The sequence below is a fragment of the Mauremys mutica genome, chromosome 2 (assembly GCF_020497125.1).
Source record: "Mauremys mutica isolate MM-2020 ecotype Southern chromosome 2, ASM2049712v1, whole genome shotgun sequence".
NCBI classification, from domain to species: domain Eukaryota; kingdom Metazoa; phylum Chordata; order Testudines; family Geoemydidae; genus Mauremys; species Mauremys mutica.
In genome coordinates, this window is record NC_059073.1 from 93,138,923 (window position 1) to 93,166,798 (window position 27,876).

The window sequence follows — 27,876 nt, forward strand, 5'->3', positions numbered from 1 at the left end:
TATATTTCAAACATTATAAATGAATTCTGTGATCTACTTAGAGAAATTCTGGTGATTTTCATTTTTTTTTAAAGTCACAATTGAGCTTATTGAAGGAGAGTGGGGGAAAGGATGAAAAAAGAGCTTATACTGGCTCTCACTGGTTGCAAGCTTAAATATGGAGCCACTATCAAGCAGCTCCGTAATTCACAAAATACTCTGTGTATTTACACTTCTCCTTTTTGGTTAAGTTTTAAACCGTTATTTAAGCACATTTATAATGCACTTTGTTTCGCTAGGTACTTTCCTTTCAATTCCAGGTATGGAAGGATTCTCTTAGGAGTTGATTAGTTGATTCTGGTCTCTCAGAGCCCTAAGATGCACTGACATAAATGTATTCAATGGGGAATGCTGTTTACAAACCCTCCACGTTAAGACATAGATTAAAGTTATGTTTAGTGAGGGTTCATCAAATTTTTTTGTGATTATTACTTTCTAAAGAAAGTGAAAAGGGGTGTGGTGTGTGAGGAGAAGAATTAGATTGTGTCTTTTGATTTCCCTTTGACAGGCACCTAGTTAGGTCCTGGGGGACAACTCTGTTGTTAGCACCAAATTGCTGATTTGCCTATTAAAATGTTTTACTAATTAGCAAGGTAATTGCACGATTATTGCACACCCAGAAGTTACAGCAGAAAAATACCCTGCTGGGGGTAGAGGTTATCTTCTCCCCAAGGGTTACTGCCTAATTAAGCTGACACTAGAGCAGGTGCATAAGGAAGCTCCGAACATAATCGTTAAGCAGGTCCCTTGGGTGCAGAGTGGCCATTCCTAAATGGCTTTAATTATTCTTAGGCTATTACTTGGGTGCTAATGAAGGTTTTGATTAGTGTGCTATTGGAAAAATTAAAGGGATCTTCTGTCATGCCCGTAATTTTGTTTTTAAATTGTAACCTTCTTTATCTATCTTGCTAGCCTTAGAAGGTTGGGCAGCTGAATTTTGTTTACCAACAGCAAAATAGGCTCCCTCGTTGATCAGACTGATACATAAAGGATTAAGAAATGGAATTGGTAGAGCCATAAGGGAGACTCATGTCTCCTAAACAAAAGGTTGATTATCAAGAGACCATGCTTGTTTGTTTGAGAGATAAGTGATCAGACTTCTCTCTTGTGGTTTTACCTGGTGAAACATTTGAAAAGGTTACCCTGAAAAATCCAAACCAAACATACCCCATGATAAAGTAACTGACCTGTGCAGCTTGTATGTATTAGAATTACCTATTCAACACAGTAGAGATTCTTTTTTAAGAATGGTTGTGATAGTATAACAGCCAGTTCACACAAAGATCTCTAGCCTGTCATAATATGTTTGTCCTCTTGATTCAAAGAAGGACTCTGTATAATTTGCCCCAACACTTTTGCACCCATCTCCTTAGTATCTAGCTGCCAACATTACCTGCTAGCGTCTATAATTTATTACCATTTAGCTGTTTGACCATGTCCAAAGTGTTAACTCAGTCATGATTTTGTTAGAACACTGTTCAATCCCATGTACCCTACACATTTTAACTGTGTAGTAGCCAGGTCCACTGGGTCAGCTGGTTTTGTAATGCAGGCAGGACTACTGTGATCAACATTTGAGAGGGAGGAATAAAAATGGTGAGAGGATAAACATCAGTGGTACTTGATCTCCTAATTTTACATACTTGTGGAGATTTTTTTAAAAAGTGTCAGAACTCTGCGAGAGGGGTGTTAATCTGGCAAGAATCCTATGTACTGCATATCAAAAATTGAGTATTAGTATTTGTGAATGTTAGTATTCCATAATACGAGCTCAGTTGCATTTTAATTTGTTGTTTTTTATAGAAAGCATCCGATTTTTGTGCAGATGCATGATATTTTTCACAGAAAGGGTCAGATTTTATGGTGAGTCACTAATGTACCTGAAAAATATGTTATTTCAAAGCGACTGATGCCAGATCAAGGGATTCCAGGTTATTGTTTATAGCACCTACTGATGCTAAGGATTTTTGTATAATTCATTTTGAAGGAATATGGCAAAAATATGGCATTAGAGAAGACTGTAGCACAGTCATTGATTACAGTAAAACATAGGGGGTTTTTGTTCCCAGAATATTGTGCCACAGATATTTTGAAGCCTTTGGATCCTCCTCGCCCTTTGTACCACCCCGTGTTTTTGTTTTTTCCTCTTATGTAAAACAATGTGGGATTAAAACAACCTGATTTAGCATCATTTGAATATTCTCTCTAATAACAGCATGGACACATGATACCATGACTCTTTTGTAGTCATTTTATGGTAATTTAGGTCTTTGTCGAAGAGTGACTTGCTACAGCAAAAATGTAAATGATAATGTCATAGTTTTTAAAGCCAGAAAGGACCATTTTGAAGATCTGATCTGACCTCCTGCATAACACAGGCCCAGTAATTTCTGCCTCAGGGCCATAACTTCTGTCTGAGGTCTTAGAAAGATATCCAGTATTGATGCTATGTTTGGTAGGATTGCCAGGCATCTGGTTTTCGACCGGAACGCCTGGTCGAAAAGGGACTCTGGCGGCTCTGGTCGACACTGCTGACTAGGCCATTAAAGGTCCAGTCAGTGGCGCAGTGGGAGCCTGGGGCTAAAGCAGGCTCCCTGCGACTCCGAGAAGCAGTCTTCAGGTCCTAGTGGCCCCTAGATGCATGGGCGGCCAGGGATCCGCGCGCTGCCCCTGCCCCGAGTGCCAGCTCTGCAGCTCCCATTGGCCAGGAACTGTGACCAATAGGAGTACGGGGGTGGCGCATGCGTGTGCAAGGGCAGCGTACGGAGCTGCCCATGTGCCTAGGGGTTGCAGGGATCTGGCGGCCACTTCGTTGCCCGTAAGTGCCATTGGGACCCCGAACTCCCTCCCGCATCCTAACCCCCTACCCCAGCCCAAAGTCCCCTCCTGCACCCAGACTCCCTCCTAGAGCCCACACCAGTTGCCAACACCTCAACCCCCTGCCCCAGCCTTAATCCCCTTCCTGCACCCCAAACCCCTCACCCCTGGCCAGAGCCCACACCCTCTGCTCCAGCCCAGCACCCCCTCCTGCACCCCAAACTCCTCATCCTCATACCACCCCAGAGCCTGCACCCCCATAGAGAGTGCTCTGTCCCCTGCACCCCAACCCCAGCCCATAGCCGTCTCCCAGGCCCTCATTTCTGGCCCCAGAGCCTGCACCCCCAGCTGGAGTCATAGAATCATAGAAGATTAGGGTTGGAAGAGACCTCAGGAGGTCATCTAGTCCAGCCTCCTGCTCAAAGCAGGACCAACACCAACTAAATCATTCCAGCCAGGTCTTAAAAACCTCTAAGGATGGAGATTCCACCACCTCTCTAGGTAACCCATTCCAGTGCTTCACCACCCTCCTAGTGAAATAGTTTTTCCTAATATCCAATATCCAACCTAGACCTCCCCCACTGCAGCTTGAGACCATTGCTCCTTGTTTTGTCACCACTGAGAACAGCTGAAACATCCTCTTTGTTGAGGGCTGCTATCAATTCCCCCCCTCACTCTTATCTTCTGCAGACTAAACAAGCACAATTCCATCAGCCTCTCCTTGTAAGTCATGTGCTCCAGCCTCCTGATCATTTTTGTTGCCCTCCAGTGGACTCTTTCCAGGTTGTCCACATCCTTTCTGTAGTGGGGGGCCCAAACTGGACGCAATACTCCAGATGTGGCCTCACCAGTGCTGAATAGAGGGGGAATAATCACTTCCCTCTATCTCCTGGCAATGCTCCTACTAATGCAGCCCAGTATGCAACTTCTCATCCACTGTAATCCCAGGTCCTTTTCTACAGAACTGTTGCTTAGCCAGTCAGTCCCCAGCCTATAGCGGTGCATGGGATTCTTCCATGCTAAGTGCAAGACTCACCCCCCTCACACACCCCAACCCCCTGCCCCAGCCCGGAGCCCTCTCCTGCACTCCAAACCCCTCATCCCCGGTCCCACCCCAGAGCCCACACCCCCAGCTGGAACTCCCGCACCCCAACCCCCTGCTCCAGCCAAAGTGAGTGATGGTGGGGGAGAGTGAATGACAGAGCGAGGGGGGATGGAGTGAGCAGAGGCATGGCCTCAGAGAAGGGGTGGGGCCTCATGGAAGGGGCAGGGCAGGGGGTGTTCGGTTTTGTGACATTAGAAAGTTGCAAACCCTAATGTATGGTTCTGGTCATCTTGTCTCAAAACGGATATAAAAGAAATAGATTGGGTTCAGGGATAGGAGACAAATTATTATGGAAAGACTAACCTATGAGGGGAGTTTTAAAAGATAGGGACTGTTCAGTTGAGTGAGACTACTAATGAGAAGACACAATGGAGTTAAAGACACAATTATGAATGGTTCAGAGAAGGTAATTAAGAGTTCTTATTTTCTCTGTCTCCTAATACAAAACAATGAAACTGAAAGACAAATTCAAAACGGATAAGAGAACACTTTTCCACTATGCATAATAACTAGTAGTACTCATTGCCACAGGATATTAATGATAGCAAGCATTGAGAAAAGGATTTGACATTTATGAGCTTCCTAAAACATCTGCAATTACTTTTGATAGTTGTTTTTTTTAATTATAGCTATCAGGCTTCAGGGCACAAGCCAACTACTAACTGCTGCAGGTTCTGAAGAAACTTCCTTTTGGAGCAGGTTGTCTGTAATTGTCCATCATGGGGTTTCTTGTATCTTCCTCTAAGGCACTGGTTACTGTCCATTGTGTGAATTAGAATACCAAACTAGATGAGCCAGTGGTCTTGATCCAGTATAGCAAATCCCATTTTTCTGTATAAATAGGAGAAGACTTTTTGTTACAGGCAGAGTTGACAGCAAAGCCTATAATTGCAGTTGCCTAACATAAGAACATAAGGAATGGCCATACTGGGTCAGACAAAAGGTCCATCCAGCCCACTATTCTGTCTTCCAACAGTGACCAATGCCAGGTGTCCCAAAGGGAGCGAACCTAACAGGTAATGATCAAGTGATCTCTCTCCTGCCATCCATCTCCACCCTCTGGCAAATAGAGGCTAGGGATACCATTCCTTACCCATCCTGGCTAATAGCCATTAATGGACTTAACCTGCATGAATGTATCTAGTTGTCTTTTAAACCGTGTTATAGTCCTAGCCTTCACAACCTCCTCAGGCAAGGAGTTCCACAGGTTGGCTGTGCACTGTGTGAAGAAAAACTTCCTTTTATTTGTTTTAAACCTGCTGCCCATTAATTTCATTTCATGGCCCTAAGTTCTTATATTATGGGAACAAGTAAATAACTTTTCCTTATTCACTTTCTCCACACCACTCATGATTTTATATACCTCTATCATGTCCCCCCATAGTGTCCTCTTTTCCAAGCTGAAAAGTCCTAGCCTCTTTAATCTCTCCTCATATGGGACCTGTTCCAAACCCCTAATCATTTTAATTGCTAAGAGTTTCTATTATAGATGCAGTTTTCAGTTGCTTATAATTTTGCTAGACTTTAACCATTTGGGCTGAATTTTTCCGTGCCAGGTGTCAGCTGAAACTTAAAAAAACAAAAGTGATTCAGCCATTTCAGAGAAGGAGATAAGGGGAAAATACATTGTTTTGCCCATGTTAAAAAAAAATTCTTTCAACCATTTAGTTGAGAAGCTCTAACATGTTTGTTTTGGAGCAGGAAGTTACTCAGGAAGTTTCATTTTTCTGCCTCTCTGAAAAGCCACCCAAATTTGGCTGCATTATAAGCCTCTGAAAGTCACAATTTGAACATGCACAGTAGAAGTTTCTTAGAATTTGGCAGCTAAATTCTCAAAGCATCTGCATTAAGCATGCTCCAAGCCTGGACAACTGAAACTAAGCTGGACTTTCCCTGTAATTGCTCCACCTAGCTGCTAGGGGTTGCTGTGGTGCAAGGACTGAGAATAGGGAGACTGTCTCTTCTGTGCTTTCAGTGCCCCCACCTCTGGTGCCCAGGTAGCATGGAGGAGAAAGAAGCAGCAGCATGACTCATGTAGAGGAGCAAGGACCGGGGCCAAGCTAGGGACAATAGCAGAGGGAGAGGGACAGGTTGGGAAGAACAGTAGCAGAGAAGGATAGCAGCAAGAGGGGCAGGTATGGTGTCAGACATGCTAGAGCAAAGGGTCTGGAACCACTAGAGTATGTGTAATGTTGACAGACCCCAGACATCGGTGGGTGGGATTGAACCTGGGACCTCTGGAGCTAAATGCATGAGCCTCTACTGCATGAGCTAAAAGCTATATTCCTGTTAGCTAAGGCTGTAGCAGACTCATTAATCCCTAAGTGGTCTCGGTGCCACTAGAGAGGGACAGAGCACCATACCCAGGAGGTGTGTGGGTTACAACCACTCTCCTCCAGAACCTGGAATGGAATCCCCCTCCCCCCGTGTGTCCCGATATTTTCTTCATCCCATCTGGTCACCCTACACAGGACCCTACTTCATTCAGTGCACAGGATGGACAGTGCTCAGGTAATGAATCAGGGCTATGTATAAAATGAGGTGGTTTATAGGATTCTTGCCTTATTTGCTCTAGAATTTAGGTATGTAGAGAACAAGGCATTTGTAAATATAAATTTTATGGAATATCTTTCAAAAACAACAAAACAGTTGTTTTTAAGTGAATTGCATAGTTTGGTTTAAAACAAAAGCAAAAAAGTAACCACATCAAAGAATAAAATTCAAGACTTTGACTTTCACACCATAGTATAAAACCATAAAAATATGTACTACTTATATCACTGTAGGACATCTGTCACTTTAGTTCCACATTCTTTAAATGGTTGTCATACCAATCAGACAGGTAAATAGATTAAAGCTGTATTTGAATTAAGAAATAAGCTTGGATACCCAAGGGGTCGGGAGACTAGGAATATGAATTTTAGTGTGGGGTAGGGGGAAATGACCTGATTTCATATTATCTTGTTGAGGAGTCATGCAAGTTTTACAGTGCATTAACAGAGTAAATATGTAGAAGAGAAAATACTGTGGTGTCTTCTGCATACCAATTTCTAGGAGGGTTAGAGGTGGCATCTGACAGCCACAATGTGTGCTTCATCTGGAATGTAAGTGCCTTGAGTCTCAGTAGGAAACAAAATGACTGATCTAATATGACCTTTTTTAGTTTGTAAGGCAGTCATCAGATAAAGAATTTCGTTTCCAACATAAAGATTTTTCCATGAAGATATTTGGCTGTTTAGTCTTCTCTTATATTTCTTGCCTAATTTAGACACTTAAAAAGTTTATTCCCTAGATGGAAAGTCAAACAATTCCTTTTTTTAGGCACCGTGACAGGTTTGTAGGCGCTGTATGGGTGAGTGTAGGTTTCTCATGCAATGTTTATTTCTTAAATAAGGAAACTTAAATTTCAAGAAGGATCATGCTGTAAGCTCCTTTAAGGCACATTTGAAATAGTGATTTTAATAATGATTTGCTATGAATATCGCTTCACAGTTTCTCTCATGATATGTTTTGTGTAGAAGGAACCTCCCTACATGTTCTCCATCCTACAGAGAAAGTGCTGAAAACTGTTAACTGAGATCCCTTTAAAAAAATTTAATCTTTAATTGAAAATTCAGTGCTGATTATAGGCAGTAGCACCAGGAAGTGGAATGTACTTGATATACACTTGTACGTATCTTAAAGTCACTGTGTGTTTTATTGTTGCCCCTTTTTGATATGAGCAGCTAGCCAAATTTCAGGGCCCTGGATATGTTCCAGTTGGAAGCAGAAATTGATGGAGTCTGATATTTTCTTTGATGCAATCTTGTTTATTTACAAGAAATGCATGAAGTCCTGCTTCTCTGAACACAGGAGGAACCAAGAACAAAAGAAGCAGTTTCTTGTAAGTAAGCCTGGTCTACACCTAAAACTTAGGTCAACCTAGGTTCGTCACTCAGAGTTGTGAAAAATTTCATGCCCTGTGCGATGTAGTTAGGTTGACCTAACTCCTATAGTAGATGCAACTATGTCGATGGAAGAATTCTTCCATTGACCTAGCTACCACTTTTTGAGGGGGCGGATTTACTACAGCAGTGAAAAAAACTCTTCTGTTGCTGTAGGAAGTGTCTACGCTACAGCGGTGTAGCTGCAGCTATGCCGCTGTAGCGCTTGCAGTGTAGACACACCCTTAGCTTATAGCTGCCAAGCCTCTTTAGCCAATACCAGATCCAAAGCACACACTCACTTTTTTCAGGGTCACACTGTGGCTCCAGGCTCCTACTTGACTTTCTTATTTTCTTCCTCTGCCTCTCTCTCTCTCTCGCTCTCTCTTCTTCTCTGTGTTCCCTCACACACTTGCACACAGGCACGCCTAATCAGAATACCCAGTGGAACGGTACTAGTTTCTGGGCAGACTCTGTTACGCTTTGTTTCAGGTATAGCCCCATAACTGTCTCTTACAGCTATCTTGAATGAAAAGTATCATCAGTTTGAATGAGATTTTAACTCAATCCCTAGCAAGATTTCACCCAGCTCAAAACAATACTATAGCACGTGTTTGTGTCACTGCACCTTTTTTAGGTGATGCATGAACCTTTACATTTACAACAAAAAGACAAATGATGTGTAAGTGAATAGAGGGTTCGAAAATGTGTGTCCTTGATTTTGGGTATCTAAGGAAATTCAAAGGGTGTTTTTTTTTCTTCTCCTTACTCTTTCAGTCACGTCTGTATTGTTACTAAATATTTAAGATACTGTATTTTGCATCTTGATTGTAATTAAATCAAAAGTGTAGCATTCATGTGGCTTTGACTTTTTCATAACTGAATTTACACTAGCCACCTAAACATCTAAAGAAATTAAATACCTGTAGCTAATGAGACCTGAAGCATCATCCCTTACTCCTGCAAGCTGGCTCCGATCTCTAATTTAGATCGAAGAGTTAGGGAAGAAGCAAGTTTGTGCTTTACTTTTTTATGACCCTATTATGAATATTGTATTGTTATCTGGACTATTCCTAATAGTATTATCTTATTCCCAGTTTCTCTTTAGGCTCTGTTGTACTAATTATCTCTATGGTAGTAGATTTAGGTGTCTACAATAAATATCAAAGCTCAATTTTATATTTCTTTAGACCAAGATTGTAAAAAGTCACTAGTGATTTGGGAGTGCCTCAATTTTTACATGTCCAGCTTTAGACTTCTTAAGGGGCCTGATTTCAGGAAGTTCTGAGCCCCCCGCCTTGCAAATCAGACCCCTCTGATATGCCTTAGGTTGGACATCTAAAAACTGGGGCAGCTAAAAGCACTAGTCATTTTTTAAAATCTTTCCGGCAAGCCGAATAAATGCTACCTAATGTCTTAGTGGATGAAGGTAGGAAGTAGGCTGGATCTAGGCAATTCTCAGGATGTAGGAGGTGAATTTGAGATGTGGGATCTGGTTCACATCTTGGTGTCTTGAGCATCTAAGCAAGGGATAATATATTAGGGTGCTTATTAGGGTAAGAGACAGGGTTAAAAGTGAGCATGGAAAGTGAATGGTGGTGATGGTAGTCTTACAATGTGTAGGATTTTTGTGGAACGGTTTAGTCATCAAGGAAAAAGGATTGTAAATGTAGGTGGGAGGCAATTTGCAGACAAATATGCTCCTCTGCAGTAGTTCAATACATTTTAAAGAGGCAAGTGTATTTGTTCTGTATTATAGGACTTGTGTTAGACTAAGAAATCTGGGAATCATTTTAAACAGTCTGCTGTAAAATAAAATAATCAGGCTAAAATATTTGAGGCATATAATTTCTGCCCAACATATTTGTATGGTCTTAGAGACCAACAATGATTTGTGTAAGGTGTCTGTATCCAAAATGGGGGTAATAGATATGCAGAATTATACTTGTGGAGAAAGAAATGCAAAATTAAATTTGCATCTAATGAAAAACAGATGTAAAACAAAAATAGAAAAGAGAAAATGAATTTTAGTGCAAATTAAAAGTACTTTATTTTACCCACTATCAAAACACTGTTTGCCACCAAAAGCTGCAGTTTTTTTCTATAGAAAGTGAAATATAAATTTTAAAAATAAACACCCAGGAGTCAGAAGTGTTTACCATGTGGAGGTACAAACATAAGTAAAGTAGGAGAAGCCTGTAAGCAGTGGGTTTTTGAGATACCGAGTGTCTCTCAATCAATACCAGTCTTTGGAAAAGGGCGTGGTTTTATTCTAAGTCTCCACCTCCTACTCTGACCATATCTTATCACAGGTGGCCTACAAAGATAGATGCCATGAGGGAAGAGAGGGGTTCCAGCTCATCATACTCCAGGAACTGAAGAATTGGACCCTAAATCTGGGGACCACAGCTGAATTTTCTCCTGGCACCATGCTGCTTCTTCATGTCCTTCCCTTAAATGGTAGTACTCTTGTATCACAATACAGGCCAATCTAAACAGAGAAATCCAATAAAATATAGGATTAAATATTTATGAAACAAATATTTTAATCTAAAGATTGTGCCATATTTTCTGATTTTTATTTTCCTTTTTGGTTTCTTCCTCTCCAGTTATTTTATTGATTTATTTTTTATTTCCTTTCTTATATCTTTCCTTTCTATCTCTCTCTATTAATGCTTTGATTTTCTCTGTTTTATGTTCTCAGTTCTCTCCTTACTCCACCCTCTTAATTTTTTCTTTCTTTGTTCTCTCACTTGGTTTCTCTTTCTGCTGTAAGAGGGGAGGGCTTTATGGTGGCTGTAGCATAACTTCAAAAGGTAGAATTTTAATGTTTAAAGAATTACTAGGAATTTTTAGAGACTCTCATATCCTACACAGTTACCAGAATTTTCCCTTTCAAAGTCACTGAATACTTCATTTCCTCTTCAACACAAAAATCAAAAGGAAAAACCCACCAAAGGAAAACTTCTTTTGAATTGTAAGGCTTAGGTTAGTGAGTGGTTCTGGTTGACCCAGATGGGTCTGGCTCCAGAATTTGTGAAGTGAGTAAATCTAAAAAGAATTGAGATTATTATACCATCAAGTTCTCTCTTGAAGTCTGAACAAATGACTTGAGAGAGAGAGAGAAATGTTTGCTTTTCATTTGACTATAATTTCTTGCATCCAGTTAGCCATCTGGATGCCCTTTTAATAGTCACAATAGAAAGAGAAACAGTAGTTGTGAATTAACAATTCACAGAGTGTTGTGTTTTATTGTTTAACACCTCACTTTCTACAAGGTTTGAAATCCTTCAGGAAAGTGGAAGTAATTTATCTTTATTTTACTGCATCTACATTACATATAGTACATTTGAAAAAATAATGGTTTGCTGTTATGGTGTACTATCTCTTCTCAAAATCTTTCCTCCATTTGTACTCTAACCTGAAAGTTTTGTCAGCATCTAGCAGTCACTTACTGAAGATTAAACATGCTGTATTACCAGACAATGACTTGTGGGTGGTGTTTTTTTGGAGGTGGGGTTTAAGACTGGAGGGTGATTTCAATACTAATGTAATGCATTAACAGAAAATTTCTGCTATGAATTTTACTACCACAGAAAAGATTGTTCTTGTTTAAAGGATATAGTAGGGGTTGGAAAACATGCTTTTTCATCCATTTCTGTAATTTACAGACCGTCATTGAGCCTCATAACTGTCCTATGATGTATATAGTGTTTTTATACACATTTTTCCCTAGTGCAATTGAACCAGATACAAGTTAAGTAATTTGCTGAAAGTCACATAGCAAGTTAGTAGCTGAGCCAGGAATCACGAAGAGGCAATAGCCTTTCCAGAGTTGAGGTTACAACCAGCTTCCATTATAAAGCTACATATTAGCTTGCCCTGTAGCTTTGGCTTGGAAAATTAGATTGTCCTGATCATTTCCAGATTTACTCTTCTGACAGTGTTACATACTTTTCCTATTAAATTAGATATGCAACATTATTCTCAATAAACAGCAATTTGTGCATTACTAAAAACGTCTACTGCCAATTGATACATGTTAGTTGCTTCCCACTTCACATTGTTGTTTAAAAGAAAATACCAAAATTTACCGGTACTTAGTTACAACAGCAAAAACCCCAATAAAAACCCCAACAATAACAAAGCTTTAAAATTCCATGGACCAGAGTTAAAGTTCGTTTGTTACAATGAAATGCTTATTTCATCACACTGGATGAGAATTATATATTTGTTTATTATTTGGGAAGGGTAAGATTTATGATGCTCTTAATTACAAGGACTTGTGTTTGTATAAATGGTGTGATAGGTAAATACCTTGTAATTTAGCAATCTTAACTGTTACTTTTTGTAACAGGGTGGGGGAGTTGATTTTTTTTTGTTTTGGTTTGTAATAGAACTAGAGAGTCCTGACCCCCTGTTCTAACAGCACATTCTGGAGTGGGATACAAAAGCTTTTAAACAGCATACAGCAACAGTACACAATAGGTTTTTAGGGCCGGAAGTGAAAGATAATGCCATCTCCAAACCAAACTGCAGTGTGAAATTTAGGTAGACAAAATGTAATTTTGTAAAGTGGGTTTTGTCCAGGTTAGTAGGGCCATCTATTCTTGTGGTAAGTGCCATGGACTTTTTAATTCACATAAAAGATAAGAGTCTTGGTTTTACATCTCTTCCAGAATATAATTTCTGACAGCAAAGAGCTACCTTCCACTATGATGGGAAACTGTTGGTTTATTTCTGTCTCAGAGGGAAGACCATAGGCTTCTGTATCATCAACACTTTTTCTCTGGTTTCTGCATGAGCTTCTACAAAAGGTCCAGTCTGTAGTGAATTTACATGAGGGACCTTCCTAATTGTGTTTTTTGCCTTTTTTGGCTGAGCTGGGCTCAGCCAAACAATGGAGCCAAGGTACCTTCAAGTGCCTCCAAACACAGAGAGAGCATTGCTTGTCTTTTATAACTGCTGTCTATACTTTTAGGAACAGGTGTGTTGGGTTAGTTTGGTTTCAGGGTGGTTTTCTTAATTATGGCATAGTCCTAGATATAAAGTACTTCCTAGGTTCCCCAGAATCTGAGGCCAGAGTTTTTTGAATAAGGCAGTGGTTCTGAACCAGTGGTATGCAGAGATCTTCCAGGAGTTACATCAAAACATGTAGATATTTGCCTAGTTTGACAACACGCTACATAAAAAGCACTAGCAAACTAAACTAAAGTAATATATTATACAGACAATGACTTGTTTATACCGTTCCATACACTGTACCAGCGGTTCTCAAACTATAGGCAAGTCTGTTTTAATGGGGTCGCCAGGGCCAGTGTTAGACTCGATGGGGCCCAGGGCAGAAAGCTTAAGCCTAAGTTTTTAAGTGAGGCGAAACTTGGGGTATGCAAGAAAAATCAGATTCCTGAAAGGAGTACAGTAGTCTGGAAAGGGTTAAAGAACCCCTGGAATAAAGGGTCCAATTTCAGGGGTAGCAACTAGAAGCTAACTTTCAGGGCTTTCTTTGCTAGGCTGCTAAAAGCAACCAACACGCCGTCCTTCAAAGCAAAAAAATAAATGTTGGTGCTTTAACATTGCCATATTCATGCTACTATGGAGTTGTCTGCTCAGTTGTTTGGTGTTGAGGTTTCCTTACAATTTCAAGAGTCAGTTCCAACTCATCTTTGATTTCTGCTATTCAAATTCCATTGTGTCAGCTAATCTGAGTTTTTACTTGAAATTTGTCTTCTGCCACTGGGATACACCAACCTGGTTTCAACCCTTTCAGCGTTTCTTTTGGCCACACAGGGAAGTTAGCCTGTATCGGTTTATTAATTCTTACTTTCCAACTAGACAAGTTCTCTTTTGGAAAAGTAGTGAAAGGATGGATCATATAAAATTCTTGAAACCAATTGATAGGTTGTATGTGAAAGTACTCAACAGTCCAAACTAGTTTTTCTGAGACTTTGACTTCACTAATAATTCTTCACCTTTTCTTCTTTAAATGTATAATTTTTCATGTTGCAACCATTTTAAAACATGAAAATTTGAGGAGGGAGGAACCATTGTGTTTCTTTTTAATTAAAACAAAACCTGAGAAATCTTCTCTTATTTGTCACATTTCCAATTTTCAGGAATTCTTTGAACATGCAAAAAAGCTCTGGGATGATGAAGGAGTAAAGGCATGCTTCGAGAGGTCAAACGAATACCAACTGATTGACTGTGCACAGTAGTAAGTGTTTATTTTTGTGTAATTAATACCCAAGAATGTAATGGATTAATAATAAGTCTGAAAAAGATATTTATATTTGCAAGATTTGGGAGTTTGTGATGCACCAAACAATATTCTAATTTCTTACATATACAAAACATGCACAGCAAGAGTACTGATGGTTTTACTGTGTTGCTCAGTTACTAGACAGCTACACATTTTGCGGGTGCTATTTAACTGCTGAGGAAGGCAAAGTAAAAGAAAAAGTTAGTGAGTCAAATAATTTTAAGTAACAGCTGTCTGTTTTGAAAAGTACTTACCTAGATCAATTTCAATTACAGTAAGTAATTAAGATTATTTAAAGAGAAAACACCTGAATTTTTATTTTAGATTACTCTGTATTTGAACATTTTAAGCATCAAGCCACATAGTAGTGAGATTGCTAATTTTTTTCACATTTATTAAAGATTTTGAGATTTTTATCAAAAACAATGTAAACCTACATTACTGTTGGGTCTCTTCAGTATATTCAACAAACAAACAATAGCTGACAGTTCTTCTAAGAAACTAGCCCGTTTATCTTCTCAAAGGGCTACATCAAGTCAATCAGTAAATGTGTTAACACAGGTAACAATCCCTAAAAGGATTCACTTGAGAGGATATGACTTACACAGAGTTCCAGTGGAAATGTCTGTATGTGAGGATGTGGAGATGAAAATCCCGAACAGATTATGACACATAGCACACCCCTCTCTTTTAATCAAAAAGGAAATAGTTCACCAATATGCTAAAGCTAAAAACTTGACCTTCACTAGAAATAATAACCCAACTCTGAATTAGACTTTGACCAAAAATATATATTTTAATGTGAATTGCTATTGCCAGAAATTGTGCCTTTAAGGTTTTTGAAGAGCAGATTCTGGAGATCAGCCTGACTGATAATTATGGTCAGCAGCAATATCACAGGTCTGTTGCAAAACTGAGAGTCCTGTTTTTCTGTTCTCTCTGCACCCTCTGTTTGGACTCTGGCAGAGAGACAAGAACACGAAGAAAACTCATTCCCTCACTTTTGCCATAAACTGGCAGCTCAGTTCCATTGGGTCATTTCTCCCATAGACACAAACATAGATGCATTTACACATGACAGTGTGGTGGAATTGTGTATGGGTAGAAAGGAGCTCAGTGGGCGTAGTTAGCCACAATTTGGGCATTCCTGGTTTACCTCGTGTAATCAGTTCGTAGCCAGATTGACTGGAAATATCCTTATTTAACTGAAAGTGATGATTCTGAATGATACAACAAACTCTGCAAAAGACCCTAAATTTGTAATTTCTGTCGATTTTTTTCTCTATGGTACAGATTTGGTCTGTGCTGATTGAAGTGTCCAGCATACAGACAAAACCTACATACCTTTGCCAGCCCTGTTTGGGAAAAGGGGTAGGATGCAATGGAACGGCATGAAAAAAGTAAATTATTCCATTGTGTAATATTAATGGAAGTATGTTTATGTGAGGGTAAAGAAGCCTCAAATGGAAATTTTGGCATGTGGGAAAAGACTTATGCTCCAACACTTATGTACAGAAAGGAAATGAAAGTGACAAAATGGGATGGGTGTCAATTCCTATATCCCAAAATGTTAAATTAAACTTTGCATTTTTCTAAAAGAATGTAAAGAATAAGAAGGTTTTCTTTTCTGCATGCCCTGTCCCTCATCTCTTCCAATTGGTCATTTATTTTTAGAGATACAGATGCTCCCTGGGTTACACAAGACCTGATTTATGCAAATTCACACTTACGGAAAAAGTTCCATAAACCAGAAATAGGATTTTCGAGTTGCGGAAATTTTTGCCTAACGTATGGGTATACGTTTCTGAGTTACGCAAAATTCGAGTTACGCAAGGCTTTCCGGAACAGAACGATTGCGTAAATCGGGGGGCGTCTGTAATCACCAAGAGTTTAACAATCTCAGTTAAAGAGAGAGTACGATGCATTAGTTTATCTAATCCAAATAGTGCTAGACAGAACTATTACTAAATCTGGTAATTTGGGATCACTTTATTCGTTACAATTCTGAAAATAGTGCTTAGAATTTATATAATGTTTTCCATCTTAAAGGGCTTCACAAACACTAATTAATACTTAAAGTACCATGTGAAGCAAGTAGGTTTTTGGTTGAGTAAATGGAAGGAAAGTTGTCAGGTGACTTCCCCGAGGCTGCAAAAGAAGTCAGGGTCAGAGCAGAGATTGGAACTCCTGAATTCTGGTTTCCTAGTTTTGTGCTTAACACACACAGCTTTCTCTCAGGAAAGATTGTACTGCTGCTTAAAAATAGGTTAACATACTCTTATCTTGGGGGACAGATTGAAAATATTTCTAGCTTTAATCTGCTCCCCAAAACAGTCACTTGTCGCTATTACATAGAAGCATTGATACAATAATGATGGAGTCAATGGATATTGCTTTTGTTTGTTATATATTTATATGTTATGTACTATATGATGATAGCAGCTACTTCATGTAGAAATGTGCACCTCCATTCCAGAAGCTGACATAATTTAGAACAGTAGAGTTATCTTGTTCCTTCTAAACTGAAGAATATAATATTAAAAGTAAGTTTGAAATATTACTGGAAAGATGCACATATTTTCCTCTATACATAGAGAAAAGGCTTTGTACACAAGTACTAACTTTCTGTCTAAGGAGGACTGAATGGAATTCCATTTCGAACACACTAATAGTTTTTCCTTATTTGGCAAAAAAGGGTAATGTTGAATGGCCATAGCACTCTTCCACGTCAGTCATCCTCAAGCTCCCAGGGGTTGAGCAAGCCACATTCACCATGTTTTCATCTTGTCCTCACTTGATGAGCAAGCATCCCAGAGCAATAGTTGAACCCTGATCTTCTAGATGGCAATGCAGACAGTGTATGATCAGTAGGCCACCAATCCTCTCTCCATTTTTAAAAAAGCTTCTTTTGTAAGACAGTTATTAGATTACAAGATAGGTAGAATATATTTATAAAAATTGCTGAATGTTATTAAATTAATTATAAATAAAATCCAAATTAAAAAAACTTTAATTTGGCTGCAATTCAGAAGCTTCAGCAAGTTTAAAAATACATTTTAAAAGCTTGGCTTAGTTTTTTTTTTTTTTGGTTTTGGTTTTTTTGTTTTTGTTTTTTTTGTTAGAAGTATTAACGTTATCCCGCTGGTACCAGAGGCCATAGAAACCAGCATAGACAGCAGGGGTCTCATTCTCATTACGCTCATTTATATAAATTACATTTCTGTTCACTGTAAGGCTGCTTTACACTGCCAGACTGGTGTAAAGGGGCCTTAATGTAAATGAATATCAAGCCCTGAGCATCTATTCATTTTAGTTTTTCTCCCATAACTCCCTCTGTTACCTGAACTTTGTTTAAATGACTGTCACATTAATACATAGCATGGAATTTATGAGAAATGGAAAAACTGTGACCAAGCAGGATATTTCTCTTGAGGTCTGACAACTCTAGGTGTATCCTAAGCAAAGATTTGAATTTTTCTATCCCTAACTACAAAGTTATACAACACATTTATACCCCATACTGAGAAAAAGTATCTCACAGCTACAAGACAGGTGTTTTGTGTTTTTTTTTAAATAAAATACAGCAAGTTCAGTGTTTTGTTAAATGCACTTCACAGAGCCAGCAGTGTATTCTTTACTCTGGCTTCTATTTTTCTCTTTCTTTCTGGGCTGAAATATTTTATCAACTTTTTTTTAATAAGTAAATCTCCTTAATTTTTATACTCTTCACAAATGTAAGAGGCAATGCACATAAGAGATTAAAATATGGTTTTGAGAGTGCAAGAACCTCATTCATTTATTTTTCCTTTAAATTCCACTTCTCTTACCTAGATTTTGACAGTGTCATATACAAAACCAGCCTATTGACAATGAAAGGTTGGGGAATCATAGTATTGGAGATTAAGTGAACACTGAAGTGTATTTTTGGGTACTCTAATACAGCAGTTCTCAGCTAGGGGATAAGTGTACTTCTGGGTGTACGCGGAGGTCTTCCAGGGGGTACATCAACTCTTCTAGATGTTTGGCTAGTTTTACAACAGGCTACATAAAAAGCTCTCGTAAAGTCAGTACAAACTAAAATTTTATACAGACAGTGACTTGTTTATACTACTCTATATACTATACATGGAAATGTAAGTACAATATTTATATTCCAATTGATTTATTTTATAATGATATGGTAAAAATGAGAAAGTAATCAATTTTTCAGAAACAATGTGCAGTGACACCTTTGTATTTTTATGTCTGATTTTGTAAGCAAGTAGGTTTTAACTGAGGTATAAATCAGACTCCTGAAAGGGGTACAGTGATCCGGAAAGGTTGAGACCCTCTGCTCTAATACTCTGGAAATTTAAATCCCTTGAGAGAAACACACAGCTATGATTTAATGCTGCACAGGTGCTGACCTGCCTAGAGCATAGGCAGTTTAGTAGGCAATAATGCTGGTTATTAAAAATTTCAATCCATAGCTGGCCACATGAAACAGACTTTTGAAAAATGATTACAACCACAATTTTAACTATTTTATAAATTATATTGTCTCTTCATGATTGTTTATTTTTATGCCATCTCTCAGTAGATGACAAACTTTAACTATCTGCCTGGAAGGGGTTTGCAAAGTATAGTCTTCTGTGAATCCAGAACTCCTCAAAATAAATGATAATCCAGTTATAAAGAGGGGAAAAAAACAAGTCAGGTCGCAGTTTGTAGAACTGATTAAGTGTCCCTAAAGTTTAGGAGTGTGTTAAAGTAAATGGATTTATGGAAACTATGAGATGTTGAGTTCCCTTTTATTTGTTAAGAGCATACCGTGAAGACAATTAAGCTGATAGTGATTGATTGTTGCTGTTTGTAATGTGCATGTGAAAGCTGTTTGTGGTGAACAAGTGTGCATGTCACAAACCAACCTGCATGTACACACACCCATCATATTCAGTGCTAATTGGCAGTATTCTTAGCAATCCCAGCAGAGAAACCAATGATTTTAGCAGTCACTGAGACTGAACTGTTCTCTTCACCTTTTAAAAATAGGGTTGAGGTAGGCAATGTGGAAAGACTTAGGCTTTGTCTACACTACACAACTCCATGTCACTAAAAGTCAGGCAGTGTAAACGCAGTTTGTCGGCACTTTTGCCGACAAAATACTTCCACGCCCTATGAGCGGGGTTTCACATTGTCGACAGGAGCTGTTTACACTGCCACTTGCTGCAGCAAAACTTTTGTCTTTAGGGGATGGGTGGGTTTTTTAAAGCACCTGTGAATGACAAAAGTTTTGTCGTTCATTTAGCAGTGTAGACAAAGCCTTAATTTGATATTACATAAGTTGTTCCAGTTCTCTGGGTAAACAAATGTCTTTAGTGCCGTTAGTGCACACCCTTTTGAAGTACTCAAGCACCAATGAAAAATCTAAAAACATTTTGAAATATGGCTTTATCTTAGTAAAACATTATATATGAGAGCTGAGTGACTAATTTGAAACAAATATTTTACTCCATAAATTTTAACTTTTTATATTTCTGTAACATCCACAAGCAGTATAAAATTTTCTTAAGTTTATTCATTATTCAAAATTACTAATGATTGTGAGATATTTTAATTTTTTGGATTGATCTCAAACCATTTGTTACGTGTATTAATTATTCTGTATTCAAAACTTGGCTAGGTTGGTTAGTTGTGATTGACTCAGCACTTATTTTTGTGTTACCTGGCTGAGTGAGGTTAACTCTGATAATCAGAAATAAGGCTTAAAGATGCCATTGGGGCTTTGACTCTCTCTCAGGGAAACAAAGAAGTTTAGAGAATAGGAAAATAGATAAGAAGGATTAGTCAATTTAAAAAAATAAACTTTTTTCTTTTTGGGTCACACAGACTTTTACCAAGGCCTCATTCCTAGGAAAATTAAGATTTACTGGATGGTCTCAGTGTTTAAATTTAATTTAGTCTCATTGCATTCTTACAAAATTACTATGTGTAAGTGGGTGATCCTAGCTGTAGAAGATGCATTCTGGCTCATTTAATTGTCTCTATTCTGGGACTTGGGGAAGATTTAAGGAACCCCGTCCCTGCTTTGTCAACCAGGATTCTGTCCTATATGAAATATGCCATTTCTGGTATACTCAAGTATGCAAGCCTAAAATCAGCTTTCTGCAAATATTTGTGCTAGTAAAGCTTGATTTTTCAAGTGTTCAGAAAAGCAAACACAAGCTTGGCCAAAGCAAATTTATTTTTATATTTGAGCTAATATATATGGAAAAAACACATACCCCATTTTTTCTTCGCAGTTGCTCTATCTTTGAGAATGGGGTTTCACCAGCCTCCTGAGTTGGCTGTTTTGTCAAAGATTACAATTACCTGCCCCATCTTCTCTCAATACTGTTCTTTTCTGAGATCAGCCTGCTGATACACTTCTTCTTTGCACTGGGAAAGTGTCTCCATCCTGCTTCTCCAAGCAAGGCCCGCTTGCTTAGCTGATGGGACCAAGCAGACTCACTCATCTCCTAAATCTAGCATCTGAATTCCTGCATTTATCCCAGTACTAGATAGGATAACTAAAGAAAAGTTCTTAGTTGAGTGATTGTCCACATGCATTCCACATCATGATTGGATACTTTCAGCCAGCAGTGTCCATTAGTGCTGTGCCTGCACCTTACATATCCTCGTGCCCCCACCACCTCCCAAAGGCATATAATCCGGAGGGCCCAGCCATCCTTCAGTTCCTTCTTACTGTCTGTGGCTGTGAAACAGTATCCTTGGCTGTATCAGCTTCATTTACACTCTGTGCAACTGAAATTCTTTTTGTTTGTATATATATAATTAGTTAGTATTGATTAAGTAGTGTAGTTGTGGTTAGCATAATTTTAGAATTAGTTGTGGCTACTTAGAAAAGAGTCTTCTTAGTGTTAGGAATTTCCCCTGTATCAGGTTTTAGTGCTTGTGGCTAAAGGTGAGTCCCCAGGCTTCAAAACTTGCCCCTCATTTGAGGCAGCTATTCCACTGAATGATGGGTACTTGAGGTGCTTTTTCAGCCTTGGGAAAGAGCATATCCCTGTTGTTTTTTAAAAAAGAACTCAGTACCCTAAGCTCCTGGGCTCATTCATCCAAGAAGGCAACATCTTCTAAGACCAGCTATGTCCTCTGCCATCCACTCATATGAAAGGGGTTGGAAAGAACACTGCTCCATCAAGGAGCACAAATCAAGGTCAGCCTCCCAGGAATGGAGTAGAAAGAAGCATAAATAGCCTCAAACTGCTCAAGTAAAGGGTAGGTCACAGTCCATATCATGTCCCTTTGACACCCTAACAGAGATCGGGCACTGACCATCAGTACCGTCTCTAGTGGAGCTCAGTACTTTGCCTGGTACCAACACTTCGTACTGTTATTTGTTCACCAAGTGCCCATCACCTCAGTACCCACGACGCTGGTACCAAATACTGTGGTGCAGTCACTCTCGGCACCAATTTTCTTTGCACCAAGTTCTTCCTGAGTCATATCTACTTTCTACTGTGAGGGAGACATACACTGTACTATTGACGGTACTGAGTGTCCTGCTGCCTGGAGTGGCTCACAGCTGCTAGCGCCGCACCTTGCACCTTTTCAATGCCGGCAAAGAGAGAGAGTTTCGCTCACCCTAGGACCCCTGTTAGAGTAGCCCCACCACTAGGGGAGGAGGAGTCTTTTGCTCCCTCCCCTTCAGAACACAGAAGAGAGGCATCTCCTACCTGCTCATCTCACTCTTGTTCATGTGACCAGTGTGTTCAGAGGGGTTGGGTTTTACTCATATTATTTTCTAATCCCATAAAAGGAGGGACACCCAGTTCTGGATTTCAGAAATCTCAACACCTTTATCTGTCACCTCATATTCTGTATGGTAACTCTGGCCTCTATAATCCCATCCTTAGATCCTCAAGACTGGTTTACAGTTCTTGACCTACTGGAGGCATACGTTCACATATCAATCCGTCCACCACACAGATTGCTAGTGTGAAATTCCCACTGTCAGCACTGAGTCCTGCCCTTCAGTCTTTCAGCAGTGCCAAGAGTATTTGCCATGTACTTGACAGTCATAGTGGCTCACCTGGGAAAGGAAAAGGATGTAGGTATATCTGTACCTTGATGATTGGCTCATTCAATCACTGCATCAGGTGAACATCTCCATTCATATGATCCTACAATTTTTCTGTACTCTGGGACTCCGAGTGATCAGAGATAACATTAGAGCTGACTCAAAAAATAGAGTTTATAGGGCCAGTGCTAGATTCCACAACAGCAAGAGCTTATCTTGCACAAGACAGATTCAGTACCATGGTAGACCTCATCAACCAGCTGCAGGTTCACCCTCGAACATCTGTAAGACACTGCCTCAGACTTCTTAGTCACGTGGCCTGCTGCACTAATGATACATAGCATGCCAGATTTCACCTATGTTGCATGCAAAGAGAGTTGAAATCTGAATATCTTCCAAACAGATATCACATGGACATGGATATCATAAGGGTACAGGTACATTCTCCAAGTAAGCAAAGGGATATCATTTTCTCTACTTCTTGATAACTGATGGTTCTGCACTCAGCCAGGAAGATCACCTTCAAACTCAAGGCCTACGGACCACTGAAGAGATTAACCTTGGTATAAACCTCCTGGAGCTGCATCCGACCAAGTTGGTATTCACCCACAAAAGCTCATGCTCCAATACGTCTGTTAGTCTATAAGGTGCCACAGGACTCTTTGCAGCTTTTACAGATCCAGACTAACATGGCTACCCCTCTCTGATACTTGACTCCTGGAGCTTAGAGCTATTCAGCTAGCCTGCACAGCATTTCTCCCCATTCTAAGTGGACTGACAGGCCAGGTCATGACAGACAACACAACAGCAAAGTTTTAGATCAACAGACAGGGAGGAGAATATTCCTCCCCCCCTTTTGTCAAGATGCTGTTTGCCTATGGAACTGGTCTATTCATAACCAGATCACAACAGTAGCTCTGCATCTACCAGGTTTGCAGAATGTCCTCGTTTACCAGATCAGCAGGCAATTCACAACTGACTACAAATGGATTATCAGACTCCATCCTGCAGAGCATTTTCCACAGGTGGAGTCACTCAAAAGCAGATCTATTCACCACAGACAAAAATGCAAAGTGTCAGATGTTTTACTCAAGGTCAGAGTCTGAGCCCAGGTTCTCTGTCAGATGCTTTCCTCGTCTTGTGCACTCCAGAGATAATCTGTGCCTTACCACCAATCCCATTAGTACCAAGGGTCCTAAAGAAATGCTGACAGGACTCAGTAGTAATGGACTCAGCTTGGCCCAGACAGTTCTGGTACTCCAACCTAATGAAACTGTCAGCACAGCCCATGATAACATTACCTGTTTTACCAGACATAATCTCCAAGAGAGAAGGGCAGATTGTACATCAGGACTCAGCATCATTGCCCCTCACAGTATGGATGCTGGCTGGTAAAATAGCACTGAAAGAAGCTAAGGTCTGAATATGTTAGTGTGAAGCACAAAGGACTCTCCTAGGCTGATTTATACAGCGAAATGGAAGACACACTCTGGGCAGCACAGCCCAATCTGTCTCCTCTAGACACTCTGATTTCTGTTATTCTGGATGACCGGTTATCCAGAAAGAACTCATGGCTATCAGTCAGCTCTCTCAGGGTGTGCTTAGGAGCAATAACAACTTACCATCTCTCCCGATACAGGATCACATCATATTTTCCCATCCCACAGTTGCTAGTTTCCCCAAAGGCTTTATTCATGTGTTTCCCCTAGTCCAGGAGCCCCCTCACTCCTGGACTAGGACTCTTAATATAGTGTTAGCTAAGTTAATGCAGTGGTGCCCAAACTTCTGTTGTCCCCCACCTTACCAGTAATGAATTCTGTCTGTGCCTCTCTCCATTACTGCAGAGTTGGCTCAGCAGAGGAGTTTGGGTTGAAAATGGAGCTGGGGAAAGAACTGGGGATGGGGGTGGGGAGCTGGGGCTAGAGGCAGATCTGGCCTGGGGGCAGAGAGGGAATGATGGCAGAGCAGGGGGCATAGTGGAGTTGCGGCTGGGGGCAGAGCAGGGGGCAGAGTACGGCTGCAGCTGGGGGCAGAATGGAACTGGGTGGTGCTCCTTCTCTCCCCCCCGCAAATGTTCCTCCATGCCCCCCTAGGTGGGCGTGCCCCACAGTTTGGGGACCACTGTGTTAATGGGTCCTCCCTTTTGAGCCCCTAGCAATGTGCCCACACTTTGTACCATCTATTTATGAAAATGGCCTTTTTATTAGCAATAACAGAAGCCAAAAGGGTGAGGGAAATTCAGGCTCTTATTCCTGGTCCACCTTACACAGTGGTCCATAAGGATAAAGTGACCCTGAGGCATCAACCTGAATTCATAACAAAGGTTGTTTTAGACTTGAATTTCAGTCAGGTGATTCATCTGCCATACCAATCTCTTAAGTTTGCTCCAACCCCACCTCTTACCTAGGAGATCACATCTTGCAGGTCACCAGAAGTGGAATCCATGTGGACAGTCACTTGAAGAGAGAAAAACAGTTCTGTAAGGTAGTAAATGTTCTTTTCTAATTTCCAGTTATAGACATTTTAGCTGTCAAATCCTGAATGTGACAATGTGTGACAGAGACCCCTAATGAGAGAGGCTTCATAAATAGGAGAAAAGAATACTTTATTTAGGTTCCTAAAGGAGAATGTGGCATTTGGTTGTAAAGGCCACCATTTGAAACAAAGGCCAGAAGTACTTCTTTTGTTTAATGGAGAGCTGCAGAGTTTTTTGGGAGTCTTACAGATTGAGCCCTGAGTACATACCATTTGTAACTATTCTAAATATGGCTTCTAAATATGACTGTAACAATCTATGTGCCCAGACCAGGGGCGGCTCTACGTTTTTGGCCGCCCCAAGCAGTCATGCCCGGGAGGCGTCCCGGAGCCACGGGAGCAGCGGACCTCCCACGGGCATGACTGCGGAGGGTCCGCTGGTCGCGCGGCTCGGCTGGACCTCCCGCGGCTGCGGACGGTTTGCAGGTCCGGCGGCTCCGCTGGAGCTGCCGCAGTCATGCCTGCGGGAGGTCCAGCCGAGCCGCGGGACCAGCAAACCGTCCGCAGTCATGCCTGCGGGAGGTCCACTGGAGCCGCGGGACAAGCGCCCCCTCCGCAGTCATGCCTGCGGCAGGTCCGGTCGTCCCGGGGCTCCGGTGGACCTCCCGCAGGCATGACTGCGGCAGGTCCGCCGGCCCAGCCTGCCGCCCCCCCGGGAAAGGGCCGCCCCACACGCGTGCTTGCCGCGCTGGGGTCTAGAGCCGGCCCTGGCCCAGACTCCATGCAGGTTGCTAACAGTTCAGAAACTGGGATAGAGCCCTGCTAAGAGGGAACTGGGTAACAAGGTATCTTATAGTCCTGGGTACCCCAAGAACCATCACAGGAGCTCAATATCGTGGTTTCAGAAACTCGTCTATCCTGGAGATCAAAATATGCTAAAATCATGTTTGCAAAAATCTGTGTTTGAAAATGATTGTCAATTACAGTTCTGCTTTCATTGTTAACTAGTTACTTTAACACTACTTTAGTGTTCTAGTGTCGACATGGCCAAAGAACTCAGCTGACTGGAGGCTTCAGAATGCTTGTTGATGAGACAGGTGCTCCCTGGAATAGAGCTGCCAAAATTATGTCTCTTTTGTGTGGAGTGTGGGAATATAGGGAAAGCTGGCAGGAGTGATTACTGGAGGTACACGAGAGGAGAAGAGTCCCTCTGCATACTGGTCAAGGAAACTCTGCTCGAACACTTGAAGTGTGCGTTAAAACATAGTTGTGATTTGTATATTTTCAACTGCAATATAATGTGAACATGGTCTGAGTGTCCATAACATTTCTGTTTTTAAAACTATCTTTTCATTAGCTTACTGATACCAAAAGTTCTGAGACAATTACAAACCTTTATTTTGGTTTGCTTTTATCTTTAAAAAAGGTGCTTAAACCATATTTTAGGAGGAAAATTCACCCAAATGAAGACCATGTATGATACAGTAAATTAAACTGTTGAATTATAAGCCAGGGGGAAAATGTTAATAGAAACAGCAATTCACTCTTAACTTGGTAGCCAGTTATTAAATATAGGTCGCAAAAATACTTTTTATATCTGAAAGAAATTACTGATTTATTAATGCAGCAACACTTTATGTTAAAAGCTGGGCTCCTGGTTTCACTAAATTACTGTAAATGATATGTAAAAACTAGAATAACACAGTTTTCTCCCCTGAAAGGCACTCTTCTTGTTTTTACATAAACAAACCACTGTGATGATGACAAAGGTTTTTTGGTTTTTTTTTTTGGTTTTTTTCAAGGCTGGACACATGTTGATAGGGTACTTTTCCAATTATAAAAACTCAGTATGTGGAGGAGAAATAAATCTTGTTTGACTATTTAATGAGCAAATTCTTTCCACTTAACTGTATTTTCAAAACAAAACAGAAACCTTATGACACCAGTAAAACACTGTTTAAAGATGGGAAAATAGAGGTGGGTTAGGAATATAGAATAATAACTTCATCCATGCTGATGATTCTTTTGGTACAAAGGGGTTTACTATCACAGTTTCTAGAACAAAAGGATTGGTGTATATTTTTGGCTGTTAACCAACAACTAGACCAGTCTCTTGAAAGACAGCTGATGAGGGAGTTATAAATCAAGTGTGTAGTATTTTCCTGATGATGATTTTATTTCATGTCACTGCAGAGGTTCAGGAGTAATTTTAGTTAGATATTAATTTTGCATTTGCTCCACCTCGTAAAAAAGTAACACTTACTTCTTAGGTTTGAAATAATTCAGTTTAACTAATAAAGCAGCTTTTCAATCTTTTAAAAATTAATGTGAAAAAGTATTTTCACTGCTCACCTATTTATGTTTAGAAGGGTTTTTTGGGGGAAGCCTGAAAGCAAAACCACCAAACCCACTGATCCCAGCCATATTTTCCCTCTGCTTTCTGTATGCACACCTTTCTGCTGCTTGCTGCCTACACTAGCAACAAAAATGTAAAACTTACTAGACACAAAGTAAACTGAAAAAGTAGAAAAATATAAAATATTCTCTAATCTCAGTTATATAATTGAAGTCTTATTTATAATAATAGGTTCAAAATTTTAAGATGGTAATGTTATTTTCAAGTTAATTGTGCCCCTTTAAAAATGAAAATAAAGATATGTGTATTTGAATTTAGACTTATTTCATGCATAGGAGCAAAGGAATTGCTGGATTTTTCATGAGTTTAAAATGCTAAAATACGTTGCTGTAAAGAAAGCGTGAAGCGTTCTCTTAGAAATTGAGAGTATTTGTGTAATTTTAACCTTACTACTTGTAGCAACATTTGGACTCACTTCCCTACCCCTCTATTCCAAAAAAGTTGGCAGAGCAGGTTAAACATGGACTTCCTCACTCAGATGTATTCGTTTACTCATGAAGTGAATTTCTTGGTTTGTTTAAATATTATTGCTGTTGTGCTGTTTATACTGTTACTAATCCAGACTCGTTATTGTCAGAGCTGATTTATTGTCCTGAGATTCATCTAAGGCCATTAACTAAAGAAAATAGTCGTTAAGTATGGATTAGGAGGGTTAATTTTTCTAATCCTAAAGATAACGATGACGTGTAAAACAGCATCCTTAACCTTATTTTAAGGTTGTTTTTAATAACAGTTTGTCATCTTTCTTAAAATTATGGAATCACAGAAGTAACTCCATCA

General features: G+C 40.0%; 1 protein-coding gene across 3 annotated transcripts in view; it reads left to right on the top strand.

Annotated features, from left to right (window-relative positions):
- The window catches only part of GNAL (G protein subunit alpha L), a 323,051-nt gene that overhangs the window by 218,100 nt on the left and 77,075 nt on the right, over positions 1 to 27,876 (top strand). For 2 of the 3 annotated variants that reach the window (XM_045008183.1, XM_045008184.1), the window contains one exon: positions 14,001 to 14,098. The exons of the other annotated variant lie outside the window; for it this stretch is intronic. In XM_045008183.1, the coding sequence (XP_044864118.1) occupies positions 14,001 to 14,098 (98 nt within the window). The remainder of the gene's footprint in view (positions 1 to 14,000; positions 14,099 to 27,876) is intronic. 3 annotated transcript variants of the gene reach the window in all.